This window comes from Aegilops tauschii, chromosome 2 (genome assembly GCF_002575655.3).
Source record: "Aegilops tauschii subsp. strangulata cultivar AL8/78 chromosome 2, Aet v6.0, whole genome shotgun sequence".
In the NCBI taxonomy this organism is placed as follows: Eukaryota; Viridiplantae; Streptophyta; class Magnoliopsida; order Poales; family Poaceae; genus Aegilops; species Aegilops tauschii.
The window spans coordinates 318245638-318260026 of NC_053036.3; the positions used below are offsets into that span (position 1 = coordinate 318245638).

Here is a 14389-nt window from a genome sequence, read left to right on the forward strand (position 1 = left end):
TCAACTCTTGGGACTTTTTAATTTTTTTAATTTTATCTTCTAGGGTGTTCTATTGCAAGATCTGAGTTTTATCCACGATCAACATTGGCCCTTACTTTCATGCTGGAGTCTCGCGGCTGGCGCCTCGGTCCGTTCGAGAAGAAGAAGAAAGTCGGTGTTAGGGATTTTCTTACCTTTTTATTTACATTAAATTAAAAAATAGTGTATGAACGCGTGATTTTTTTGTGGGCAGGTATGCATGAATCTTCATCGTCTAACTAATGTGAACCACTTGTGATTGGATAATAACCAGGTGACATATGTGGTAAGCAATTCAACCAATTAAATAAAAAACTTGTGATTGGATAGTAAGGAGGACATTGCTATTCCCGGCCCATCAGAGTTCAAGTTCTACACTTAATATTGGTGCTTGTATTTTTTGAATTTATTTCAGTCTTTTCGACGATATACGTTCAATGGGAGGAAATATTTCTGTCGACTATGAAGATGTCCATGACGACTTTATCAATCTCAAGATGATATTCCGGCTCGCTCTGGAGATGCTTATAAGGATAGAATGTGCGCTTGTAACAGTGTCTGGGTAAAAAATTGATGGTAAGGGACCGATCGGGCGACAAAAGATACAAGATTTGGCTGCAATACCATATGCATTGAGCACATTAAAACAGGATCCATACCAAACGGAGTAAATACACGCATCGCTTTTTCTTCAGATTGTTTGGAGGATTCGAAGTGTCCAAGGGAGCGTCGACATTATCCTGGCCCATGCATGGGTCACACACGTACTAGTACGTGCCACTTCCCAGGTGCAGTGCAACTTGGAGTTGCATGCACCATTATTTGGGTTTGCCTCTCGATGCGCCGGAACCACCGGGGCCACCCCAGGCTGGAAAGCTCACCCTACTGCCACTGGCTTGTACTACCGCTAATTTTCTTTTTGCAGAATTCTTGTACCGCTAATAGAGATGCCTTTACATAAAGATAAAGGGCAGGAACAACAACGTTGTGTATATTTGTCGTATAGATGTGCCATGTAGTGGAGTTGCACGTGATGGAAAAGACAAGACAGGCTGTGCATTGCACCATTGAGAAAAAAACGGAAGAGGGCACGGGGCCGCAGGGGGCACGCACCTGTCAAAGTTCAGGCCGGCTGCCCGATTCACGAACTAGTTTTTTGATACAAATGTAAGCTCTCATACATACGCGCATACACTCACCTTTATGAATGCATACACGCATATTTCACCTCTATGAGCATCTTTGAAAGACTGTGCCGACATATCATCTTGAGATTTATAAAGTCACCGTAGGCGTTTCGTCGTCAACGTAAACGTCTCCTCACACTGAAAGCGCACCGCGGGAAATACTGAAATAAATCCAGAAATCCTAAAATAAATTCATGAACTATTTGAATCTGGTATGATGGCACAGTAAATTTTACGTCTTAGTTGTTAATACTTACGAGTTTTATTATAAACTTTTATTTTTCTCTCTCGCTCTTATCAAGTTTCATAATAAAAATTTAAATCATTTTTGTGTCGGTTACATGCATAAAAATTAGGATTATCGATCACTTGTACTAAGTTTTAAGAGTTGAATAATATCTATTTTCAAAATTCATCAAAACATATTCAAAACGGATCTTATTTTGAAAGCCCTCATCAGACAAACGCGAATATGAAAACATAACTTAGTTTGGACCGTTCGTTCATGTTGAAATATAGTGTCCGCCTCCCTCCATCAGTTTGGACTTTTGCATGAGTTGATTGAAGCATGAATCAACATGGTATCAAAGCCAAGAGGTCATGAGTTCAAGATCCTACCAACATAATATTAAAACAAAAAGATTCCGCGGCCTATATTGATCCCATGTCTAAGGACTAAATAAGCCTAGACGTGAGGGTGGGTGTTGAAATATATTGCCCGCCCATCTTCATCAGTTCGAAATTTTGGATGAATTGGATGAAGCATGAATTCAATAGTCTGCAACAACGCCCAGGTCCACGGTGGCTTTGGACCCTGCTGTCGTGATCTTGTGCTTCCCTTGGCTTTGCCATGCATCATCGCCATTGATGGGTTTCGAGATGCCGCTACCGCCGACTCCCTAGATCCAACAAAGAACTGCAACAGAGCCTCGCTGCCGCCATTGATCGTGTGGGACTCTCCCGACGGCTTCGTCGGGCGGCGGGAGGGGACAAAATCGGAGATGAGAAGGCGCTGGGAGGACGAACAGAACGCCACTAGTGTCGTCTGTCCAGACAATGCAGGGCAATTAGTATCTGCACGGATTGATTTGCTCAACTGTTCATCGTTACCCTGGTCATGAGTCACAGGGACGAGGAATGCATGCACAGTGATTGTTCAAAGTCTTTGCAGTCTGAAGATGTACTACAAGATCAATTCACGTTAGTTAAAAAAAAGGTAGTTCCTTCAAATAAAAAAATGTAGTCCAGGAAAAGGGAAGATGACATGGCGGGTGTTAAGTAGCAATGGAACCGTTAAAGACACGGGCAGACAGACGCCATTAGAGCAATCACAATATCAGGCTTATCGCCCATTTACATGGCAATTTTGTTTATATAAAAGAGAGAGACATGAAAAAAAATGACTCTCGTACAAGAGCCTACTTTTATATGTGAATCCTAAGCCGAGACAATAAATATGAGAAAGAAATAGAGAGAAAAGGAGAAAAGGCAGTACTCTTACAAATAACCTTATTATTGTATAACTAACTATAAATGATGGTTATGTATGACATGACAACATTACATAGCCGGTTGGCTATACTATTAAGAGCATGGTTAATAATATAGCCAACGGTCGGCTATAAGAAGTTATCATGTTAACTAGAACCAACCATATAGCCAGCATATACAATAGTAAATTTTAAATATGTACTACTCCCTCCGTCGCATAATATAAGCGTTTTATAAGCTATGTTTGCTTGTAAGAACGTCTTATATTATGGGACAGAGTAGTACTTTATTACTAGTTGGCCACCTTACAACCTCACAAAGCGTCTTGGGTCTCGTGTTTTTTACGAGAAACTGTCAATCTATTCATCTTCAATCATGGCAGTACAACGAATACCAGAAATAAAAAAAATACATCCAGATTTATAGACCACCTAGCGACGACTATAAGCACTGAAGCGAGCCGAAGGCGCGCCGCCGTCATCGCCCCTCCCTCGCCAGACCGGGCACAACTTGTTGTAGTAGACAATCGGGAAGTCGTCGCGCTAAGGTCCCATAGGACCAACGCCATAGAACAGCAAACGCCGCCGATGAAGAGAATTTTAGATCGGAATGATCCAACCTGAAGACACATGAACAAAGACGAACAAAGACGGGATCCGAGCGGATCCACCAAAGACAACCACCGACCAAATCTCGCGGGATCCGCCGGAGACACAACTCCACACGCCCTCCAACGATGCTAGACACACCATTGGGATGAGGGCTTGGCGGGGAGAACCTTATTCCATCTTCAAGAAGCCGTCTTCGTCTCGTCTTCTTGAGCAGGACACAAACCCTAACAAAACTTAAAGAAGCATATGAAAACGGGGCCCTCCCGCCGGCAAGGGCGGGATCCACCACACACCCATGGCCCTAAGGCCATAGGAGACGTGGGAGATCAGCGGCGCCGCTGACGGGAGGCAGAATCCCTAGCCGCCTTTTCTTGGAGGTGGGACAAAGGGAGGAGCTGGTGATTGTCTTGGGTCTCGTGTTGCAGCTACCTACTAAACAAGAGCCTGCTTCTTTTCTCTCTCTTCTTCTTTCTCCTCCAACTAAGCAAATATATAATATTTTAATCCTTATAACCTGCTTATGTCACCTTAATGTCACCATAGCTGGTGCACAGTCTGAGTAAGTACACTAGTGAGACGGGACAGCGACACCATGCCTGCGTTGACCTTGAGACGGACGCCAGACACTTTTTTTGCCTCAAAAAAGTTCCTAGCACGTCCGTCCACACGAGTAAGGCCATCTCCACCGCGCGACCCCAAACGGACGTCCGTTTTGCCCGGAATTTGTCCGTTTGAGTAGGGCAATGGGGTCGTGTCCAGGCCTTTTCTGGGTGGCCGTGCGTCCAACGCGCGGACGCATCCCGGCCGCATCCTGTCCGCGTGCTTTTTTCTTTGCAAGCCCTTGAACTTTTTTTCATCATTCATTCTTGGTACATGGGAATACATCACCAAATTTTGCCTAGAAAAGTAAGACCAAAGAAAACAAGAGCCATAGGAATACATTTTAGAAGATATCCAACTTCCATAACTGCTCCTGTAAGTTGGATTAGTGTCTTCTCGATGCATTCATTGTTGATCTGCGGAGAAGCCGCCTCCATCTTGCGTGTTTCTTTCTTCTTCGAGTCTTAAGAAGTCGAGGTTGCTTCCTCGCATCTAGTCTCGTGTCTAGCCTCTAATCTAGCAACAAGTGCATTTGTCTCATCTACAGCCTCTATGCTAGCTAAAAGTGCACGGACATCTACTAAATTGCGCTCTATCAATATATCGATGTACTCTTCTTCCCAATACCAAAACTTGCATCCATTCTACACAACAAAATTTGAAATTACCACAACTAGTCAAATCTAGAGCACAACCCGAAGCTAAAAAGAACACATACCGCATCGTTTAAGCACTTGATGAACCCCCATCCGGGATGTTCCGGCGTTGTAGACACGCGGCGCACGACCTTCTTTGAGCAGTGGTCGCACTTAATGAGTGGTAACGGTGCGCCGACGAGCTTTTGGGCTAGCACCGAGCCCGGCCGACCACCATTCGTGTATCTGCCGGCGGACCATCGACGGTGTAGATCCGAGCGGCTAGAGGAGGAGCCACTGCCTGCATGTGACCTTGCGGCCCTGCCAGGGCCTTCCGGCCCGGTGCCTGGCCATTCCACGGCGCCGCACGACCTCCCACAACCAGGCGTGCTCAAGATGACCGGATCCGCCCCAAATATGGCCGGCGGGTGCGCAAATTAGGTTGCCGTGGTTGGGTAGCTCGGGGGCGCCGAGGGGAAGGGGCTGGGCGAGCGCGCGCCTGAGCTGCACAGTGGCAGCGGCGGCGAGGGAAGAGTGGGGAAGAGTGGAGAAGAGTGGAGGGCGTGCGGCCGGAGGGAGGGAGGGGCGGATAGAAAAAGGCGCCCCTGTGCCACTGAGGGGCGGGCCAAGGAAGGACACGCGTAGACGGCCCGCGCGTCCGCGTGCTGTCCGTTTCACCCCAAAAGCGGCGCAAACTTGAGGCGGAGATGGGTCGAAAGCGGACAGAAAACGGACAAAAGTCCGTTTGCGCCTGCACGCTGGGCCGTCTGATTCGTCCATTCCACCCTAAACAGACGCGCGTGGATAAGATGGGGTTGCGCGCGGTGGAGTTGGCCTAAGAGCAACTCTAGCAGACCCCGCATCCTCCCGACCCGCAAAAAGTTTTTGCAGTTCGCGGAAAAACGTCTTTGCGGGTCGGCGCGGACGGCCGCAGTTACAGACCCCGCATAATGGACCCGTAAAAAAGGATATTCCCATAATATGCTTTTTTACGGGTTGGAGTTGCGGCGTCTGATCTGGCGCATCTCCTCCCGGCCCGCAAAACTTAAATTTGCAACTCAATTTGATCTAGCATATTGCATTGCTTTGACAACATTGGATACAAAAAGCATCACCAAATCTTTGCTAGAATAGCAAGACCAAAGAAAACAAGAACTACAAGAATGCATTTTAGAAGATTTCCAATTTCCATAATTGCTCCCACTAGTTGGACTAATATCTTCTCCATGCATTCGTTGTTGATCTGTGGATTCTTGATTTTGCATTCTTATTTCTTCATCTTTGGTTCGGAAGAAGTAGATGTTGCTTCCCCTCTAGTTGCACATGCAGCCGCATCATTGCCTTTGATTGTACTAAGGAGTGCACTAACATCTATTAAATTTCTTTCTATCAACAAATCAATGTATTGCCCTTCCGAAAACCAAAATGAGCATCCTTCGTCCTACACAAAAGAATGAGCAAGCTCGAAGTGAGCCACCGCAATTTAGCTAAAGAATGAACTATGAAACGAGCTACCGCAAGTGCACGTACACCATCGTTTTCGCATTTCAAGAACACCCATCCGGGGTGCTTCGGCGTGCTCGAAGTGAGCCGCAGCACTTTCCGCGTGCAGTCGTCGCACTCTATGAGCGGCATCGGTAAGCCACAAAGACGCTTCGCGAGCGCCGAGCCCGGTGGACGGCCGGACAAGTACGGCGGGCGGCGACGGCAGGCGGACGAACTCGCACCTGCATGCGGCGAGGTGCCCTTGCCTGGGCTGCGGGTGATGAGGCACGGACTAGCGAGACGCTAATTCACACGTGTAGATGGCCCGATCATTCACGGCGATGCTTGATCAACAGTTGGTCCCCCTGTTCCTCCTCGCAACCTTCAAGATAATTTTCAACCGCATACGAAAATACACGAATAAAAATAATGACCCCCTTGGATCAGCACCTAGGCGTCGATGTGATGGTCAACCCTCCGTCGCTAGTAAATTTCCACGATGAGAAAATCACAAATAATACACAAGATATGGCCGCCCGTAACTCGGACGTTTTTCTGTATATCTCATACTCAAAATAAAACTGAAAACTGATCTCTCGTACAAGGCCGAAGCCTGGCTTTTATATGCCAAATAGTACGTAGCTTGACTATCAAAAGAAAAGCTAATGTAACTACCTAAGACTCTTCCTAAAATAAACGTGTACAGATGGACTACCTAATAAACTGGAATATAAACTGACCGGTGAATTTTCTAGCAACTAAATCAAACATTTAATTGTCGAGGTGGCGTTCTGAAGTTTGGCTCCACTTTGGCAGGTGCAAAATCCTTTTTGATCTCCTTTCTCTCACCAAAGCGTACATGCATTACGTGGCAAGGTTGTTCCCTTATAAATACATCAAAAGGATATAGTTCCTTCATACTTGATCTGTACCATGTGTGTATTCTTAATTTTGAACGATCAGAACATGCCACACTAAGACATCTTTTGCTAGATTTCTTGGGGCGCCATACTAATTTATTTGTATCACTTATTTTTGAACCACATAATACCCGCATCTTTCCGTCGGTTCCTCGGTGAAATCTCACCGCGTGGAAAATATTATTTTCTGTAATTTCTTCATTGCTTGATTTTTTAACTGACTCAACTTCAGTAGCATCAACAATCACCATGCATGTATCATCCTCCCTCTCTTCAAATGAAGCCGTCCTCGGTTTCAAGTCTAATTTTTGTATAACCTTCCTCTCTGGAACTTGCATCTCTATTGTGATTGCACTGTCTGCCATTGGTTTCAGCACGTGCTTCCTTCCGTCATGCATGAATGTGTATGTGTTGGATCTTCCAGCATGGACTGCATCATGATCAAACTGCCATGGTCTACCCAATAGCACCTGACAAGCATCCATCGGCACAACATCACAGTCCACTGTATCAATATAATCTCCAACTGCAAACTTCACACGTACCTTATAGGTGATCTTTAATTTTCCGGAGTTGTATAGCCACTCAACGTGGTGCGGTTGAGGGTGCCGCCACATAGACAAACCCAATTCTTTCACAAAATCTTTGCTAATGGCATTGGTAAAACTGCCACCATCAATTATCATCTTGCATACACGGTCCTTGATCTTGCATTGTGTCTTAAAAGCACTCCACCGCTGCCCTTTTGCACCATCCCCTGTCACCTTTTCTACCAAAAGATTCAGCCCCTCTATCGGTGCATCAACTTCTTCCTTTCCTTGTTCCGGTTGTTCTTCTCTTTTTAGCAAACGATTATTCCAATCTGTCCGGAACACATCCGTTGGCATGGGAACAAAACAGATTTGTTGGGCCTTCCATGGTAGAGAGTAACTATTTTTCTTGCAATCCCGAACAGCCCCAACACGTTTGCACCATGGATTCCCAAGTAGCAGATGACATGACACCATAGGCACAGGACAAACGTGAAAAAATTCCGCACAACAATATTTCCCCAAAGTAAAAATTAGCAAAATCTGGTGCGTGATTTGGATTTCACCTTCGAACCACTTCAGCGTGTATGGTCTTTCAAGAGGTGTCATCTTCAGCCCCAATTTTTCCACCACCTCGATGCTCACAATATTGACCGCAGTACTCTCATCGATTGTCAGATTGACACGTCGTTCGTTCACAACGCAACGAGTGTGAAAAAGAACGACCTCACCAATGCCTTCCTCCTCCATCAATATGTTCCTGCTCAACATGTTGATGCTCGCCTCTGCAGACGATATTGTAAATTGAATCGCCGTGACTAACCTTAGCTCTGAATACCACTTGATGAGGCACGGACTAGCGAGACGCTAATTCGCGTGTGTAGATGGCCCGATCTTTCACGGCGATGCTTGATCAACAGTTTGTCCCCCTGTTCCTCCTCGCAACCTTCAAGATAATTTTCACCCGCATACGAAAATACACGAATAAAAATAATGACCCCCTTGGATCAGCACGTAGGCGTCGATGTGATGATCAACCCTCCGTCGCTAGTAAATTTTCACGATGAGAAAATCACAAATAATACACAAGATATGGCCGCCCGTAACTCGGACGTATTTCTATATATCTCATACTCAAAATAAAACTGAAAACTGATCTCTCGTACAAGGCCGAAGCCTGGCTTTTATATGCCAAATAGTACGTAGCTTGACTATCAAAAGAAAAGCTAACGTAACTACCTAAGACTCTTCCTAAAATAAACGTGTACAGGTGGACTACCTAATAAACTGGAATATAAACTGACAGGTGGATTTTCTAGCAACTAAATAAAACATTTAATTGTCGAGGTGGCGTTCTGAAGTTTGGCTCCACTTTGGCAGGTGCAAAATCCTTTTTGATCTCCTTTCTCTCACCAAAGCGTACATGCATTACGTGGCAAGGTTGTTCCCTTATAAATACATCAAAAGGATATAGTTCCTTCGTACTTGATCTGTACCATGTGTGTATTCTTAATTTTGAACGATCAGAACATGCCACACTAAGACATCTTTTGCTAGATTTCTTCGGACGCCATACTAATTTATTTGTATCACTTATTTCTGAACCATATAATACCCGCATCTTTCCGTCGGTTCCTCGGTGAAATCTCACCGCCTAGAAAATATTATTTTCTGTAATTTCTTCATTGCTTGATTTTTTTAACTGACTCAACTTCAGTAGCATCAACAATCACCATGCCTGTATCAGCGGGAGAGGCTCCCCGACCACTCCATCGCTTGGGGCAACAACCGGCGGCCGGAAAAAGCCAAATCCGGCGGCTCGCGATGAAGTGCCGCAGATCTGCAAATCCGGCGACCCGCCGACGCAGGGGGGGGGGGGGGGAGGCCTCGTGCGCGTGGCGACCTTCCGGCTGCGGTCGCCGGAATCTTGGGCGGCGGCCGGCGGCGGCGCGAGAGGGGAGAGGAGAAGTGGTTGGTGGGAGAAAGCGCGGGATGAAATGTCCCCCCACCAAACCGCTTCCGCTTATATGCAGGGCACCGCAGCCGCGAGGGGGAAACCCGCGTTTTCCCGGATTGGGCTCGGGATTTTGCCGCGCCCCCTAAAAGTTTTTGCGGACCAGGGCGGGATGCGGGGCCTGATCGAGCGGGTTTTCCGCCCTGGCCCGCATTTTATCGGTTATTTTACGGGTCGGGGTGGGATGCGGGGTCTGCTAGAGTTGCTGTAACATCCATCTGCAAGTCCACAGGAGCCGCCGCGTGAGTCCACACCCGCCTACGTTACGGCACCGCTCCCGTGTGAAGCTGTTGAGCGCGAAAAGGAATGGAGGAAGGTCGGTACGTAGCGTCCCTTTTCTGTAAGCTGCGTGCATGCTGCCGTGACCGTGTGATATGACTTCCTCACTGATGCTGACGCCCGTGACCCCTCAATCTAGCTTAAGAGGAACTGTCCTGTTTCCAGCCACTCAGGTAGGGAGAGCTAAAAGCAAATAGTATTATCATTTGAGCACGGGCACATTGAGCCTGTTTTTAAAGCTAAAAACATGTTTTTTATGGCCTGAATATTTGAATTTTTCTGGGCATGCATGTATAGCAGTGTAGTATATTGGGCTAAATCTTCATCAATATACATGCTTGCATGTGAGAGATAAAAAAAGACAAATACATGCAAAAAATAGGCTTGTTCGTTGATTTTGGGGCCGAAACTTTGTCTTTTTTTGTGCGGCATATAATATGACGTATTAGTGAACGAAGTTCACAAGTACTTATACCACATGCATGTGTATTCATGCCAAAATTTAAAATATTAAATCTTTCAACCATCATTTTTAGGGGTTAGAAAAAAAAACACTCTCCAATGCACCCGTGCTCCGAAAGTCCGCTTTAGAGCTAAAAGGCTCTAGCTAGCTCATTTAGTGGCTTTGACGCTGCGGCTGGTACATGCCTTTGCAGGTGTTCATTTTTTTACTCGTCTTGACTCTTCTAATTTACACAACCATTGTTTGATTCAAGATAAACTCTGCGTGAAAATGATGCACATCGATGTTATGATTTCATTTTGTGATCAGCTCTTAGTTTTATTGAAGGTAAATCTTTATTTGTGTTTATGTTTGAAACTCTTTTGGATGAATTTTGTCAAATTCGTCACACACGGTCGACCGTTTTAGTTTTACTTTGAGGAATAGTTTCATCTCGCCATTTTCACGTGTACATAGCTTGGTATGAAAATACATACTGCTCATTTACCTACATGACATAACAATCTTGACGAACATAGAAGGTACTCACATGGTCATAAAAAAGGCATTATATTTTGTCAGAAGTCAAATAGTGCCTTTTTTATGACAACAAATTCAAATTCACTATTTGAGACAACAAATTCAAATTCACTCTAATCGAATTCTTAATAGATAATATAGAAATCTATTTATAACATAGAAAGGGTGGAACCTATTATCTATTTTAGTTTTATTAGAATGAATTTGCGATTATGGGTGACTTCGAGAATTCTAGGCACACGCACCACAAGCAATTTAGTCTTATGGTTCTTCATTATCTGCGGTGACACCTCTTGACCATCATGCGGGCGAGTTCGAGCTCAGACAAGGTGGAGGCGCAACCGGAACTGACAACCTAGGTAGGAGGCATGGACACAAGCGCCGGAGCTGAGCTTTGCGACGAACGTCATGGCGCACTACGACATGCGACGGAGCGCGAGCAGCACGGAAATGAAGGAGATGCAGTGCTTCCCGCAAGCGGCCATGGTGCGGTGGCGTCCACACCTCCCGACGGCACATCGGCTCGCGAACGTTCTTCCTCTCCTTTGGGTTGATTCCACCACAAAGAATCCAACCATCTGAGCTATGCTTAGTTCGCTGAAAATTTTCTACTCGTTGTTGTTGGTGTTTGGTATACTCCTATGTTTTTTCCAGAGAGAAGGTATTTGGTATGAACAACATTATACTCCCTCCGTCCGATAAAAAGTGTACATTTAGCTTTGAAATTTGTCCACAAAAGAGTGTAATTCTATCTTGAGCGATTCACGCATGACAATGAAATCCAGCCACGCATGCAGGTGTATAGGGGAGCAACGACCGCCGGATACTTAGTCGTCTTCACATCGTCTACGCTTTTATCGTGTGTAGAGCAGTTTCGTTCTATCTTTCCAATGCACTTTAAAGTAGAAAAAAATATTTCTATCTCATCACACGGTAATCAAGACCAATAACATTCTATGCATGGTCTCCTTAATTTCTATATGCACTTAGCTCATTGGGGGTTGGGTAATTAAAGAGGAGAGAGATGGTGGCTTGCACCTTTACAATGCATTTTTTACTCCACTTCACAATTTATCTAAAAAATTCTATATGTACACTTTTCACCGGATGGAGGGACTAGGTACGATAGTTTTGTCGTACTCACCCTTTTCCGGTTTATAGGGCTTATCTTATTTTTTTATTTTTTTATTTAACTGGCTCATTGCCGTCTTTCGGTTTATAGGGCTTATCTTAATTTTTTTAATTTTTTTGATTTAACGGGCTCATCTCCATCTCCTTTTGAGATTTTGAGGTGCATTAAATATTTGCATGCAATAATTAGAAAGGAACCCACCGATGCATGTAATACTACTACTCATCTACTCCCTCCGTTCCTAAATATTTGTCTTTCTAGAGGTTTCAAATGATGACAACATACGAAACAAAATGAGTGAATCTACACTCTAAAATATGTCTATATACATCCATATGTGGTGACCATTTGAAATCTCTAGAAAGACAAATATTTAGGAACAGAGGGAGTAGTGGCCAAGCATGCATGCACTGTAATTAATCTCGATTAATACATCAATTTAGTTTGGATAATTTTGTAAAATACGAGATACATTCCTCCACTTATCATGTGTCTTGGTTAAAGAGATTTCAAATTTGAGCACTGTAAACCGAAAAGGAGAAACATGTTGTATGGGGAAAGAACGTTACAGTGGGAACGTCCGAACTTGTAGGCAGGCCAATTAAGTGGAGTAGCCATGCCAGCAGCAAGCGCATGGCCTGTACGCCGCAGCCTACAATGCCAGTACAAGAAAATACGTATAAAACACGTCGCCGCACGGCGATCTGCACGAGTAGGCACAGCATGGGGGCCAAGTTGACCTTGAAACGCGCACCACAAACTTTGCTCTCCATGTGAAAACAAAAAAACTTTGCCCTCATTTCAAATTCCGCGACGCGTTGCAGTAAGTATACACGAGTCGTCGCGGGTTTAAACTACACGACCGGCCGGCAGAGGATGCGTCAGTCTGCGCAGCAACGTGGAATAGTTCAGATCGAACACAGAAACACCATCGGCGCGGAGTAGTCCCAGTTGTCTTTTTCGAGCCTCATTTGAACTAAAAGCGCCGTGCGTACATGAAGCCCTTAATTATTGAAATGGCAAATGTTTAGCCCGCTTTAAAAATGTAAGTAGTAGTAATTTAATTGCAAGTTTCGAACGTCCCAGAACAACAAACGGATCAAAACAGAGCAATACACAAGCAAGCGCACGTTTAGGCGAAAATTCAGTAGTCTAGTTTATGTTCACCGTTTATATTTGCCTCCATACTTCGTTCTCAGAGCGCCTGCTCAACTAATGCGATCAAAATTGTGTTGCTACGAAATATACACATGCTAAATCTCTGAACCGACTTCCCGCAAAACAAAACAAAAAACTCTGCGCCGACCTTATGCCATCTTCATCTTCCGCGCCAAGCCACTGAAGCAAGCAGCCTCCGTCCGATATGGATCTGACGGCCTTCCGCTTTGTCGTCCGCTGATGCCGTCCCGCCAGGCTGGCGACATCACTTCCCACCTTCCTTGTTCTGTTCCCGCTGGTTCCAGAATTGCCGGAGCTTCTCCAGAATCGAGTTCGCCCCCGGATTTTTGTTGTAGCCACGACCGATGGGTCGATCCATTCTGTTGGTTTACTCGCATTCAGGAATGGCGGTCAGATCCGGGGCGAACCTCGGCTGCATCCTCCCGGCGCTCTTTACGCGCGCCACCGGCCGCCTCTTCACTACCAGCGTCGGCACGGTCTTGTAGGCAAGAGTCTCGTCCACCTCCGGCGGCGGGGCGAACACGAGCGGCGAAACAGAGCCGGCGCGTCTCCTCCGTCCGCCGCTACCAGACGCGTTGGTGTTGGCCTTGCTGACGAGCGCCGCGGACGCTCTGACGGCGAGAGCGGCCACGTCCTCGCGGCGGAGCCCGTTCCTCTTAACCTCGGCGGGGAGCACGAAGTAGATCTGTCCCGGGCGGAGTTCCTCGCCCCCGCCTACGGCCGCCACGGGACCCTCGAACCCCATCACGTCGGCGTCGCACAGGAACCACCCGGCGGAGCCGTCTCCTGCCTCCACGGAGTCCTGGAGGGCTTGCGCCACCGTCGCCGGGCGCGGGTACTCGCGCAGCTCCCCCGTTGGCAGCAGCACCATCGCCGTCGAGGCGGCCAGCCCCTCCGAGCGCACCGCCGCCACCGCCGCCCCGCCGCTAGACATGCAGAGCCCCATTGCCGCGACGTGTTAGTGTATATTTGATGGTCGAGCTGGTGCCGTTGTGAACCGTATGTATGATATGATATTGTTGTCGTTGCTGCTGGAGTATGTGAGGGGAGGAATGGTGAGACTGAGATGGCGATGGAGTTGGGGGAGAGGGAGCGCTGGTTATATAGGATAGGAGGAGGCGAGGAGGGAGAAGGGGTGGGTTTGTCGCGCAGCTTGGGGAAGAAGGAGCACGACAGGCTGGCGTTTGGCTGGGGCCAGCGTGCGTGCTTGGGCTCCGGATATTTTGTTTTTTCTCGATTATTATTTTTAGATTTTGTTTTTACTGCGGCTTTTTTTTGGAATATTGCCGCATTTATTTAATCAAACGCATTCGGAATGTCATCCGA

At 46.3% G+C, this 14389-nt stretch overlaps 1 protein-coding gene across 1 annotated transcript; it reads right to left on the reverse strand.

Annotated features, from left to right (window-relative positions):
- Positions 1 to 13015: 13015 nt before the first annotated feature.
- LOC109736017 (uncharacterized) lies at positions 13016 to 14148 on the reverse strand. Its single transcript, XM_020295231.4, has one exon. The coding sequence runs from the start codon at positions 14007 to 14009 to the stop codon at positions 13431 to 13433; it is 579 nt and encodes a 192-aa protein (XP_020150820.1). The 5' UTR covers positions 14010 to 14148; the 3' UTR covers positions 13016 to 13430.
- Positions 14149 to 14389: the final 241 nt, after the last annotated feature.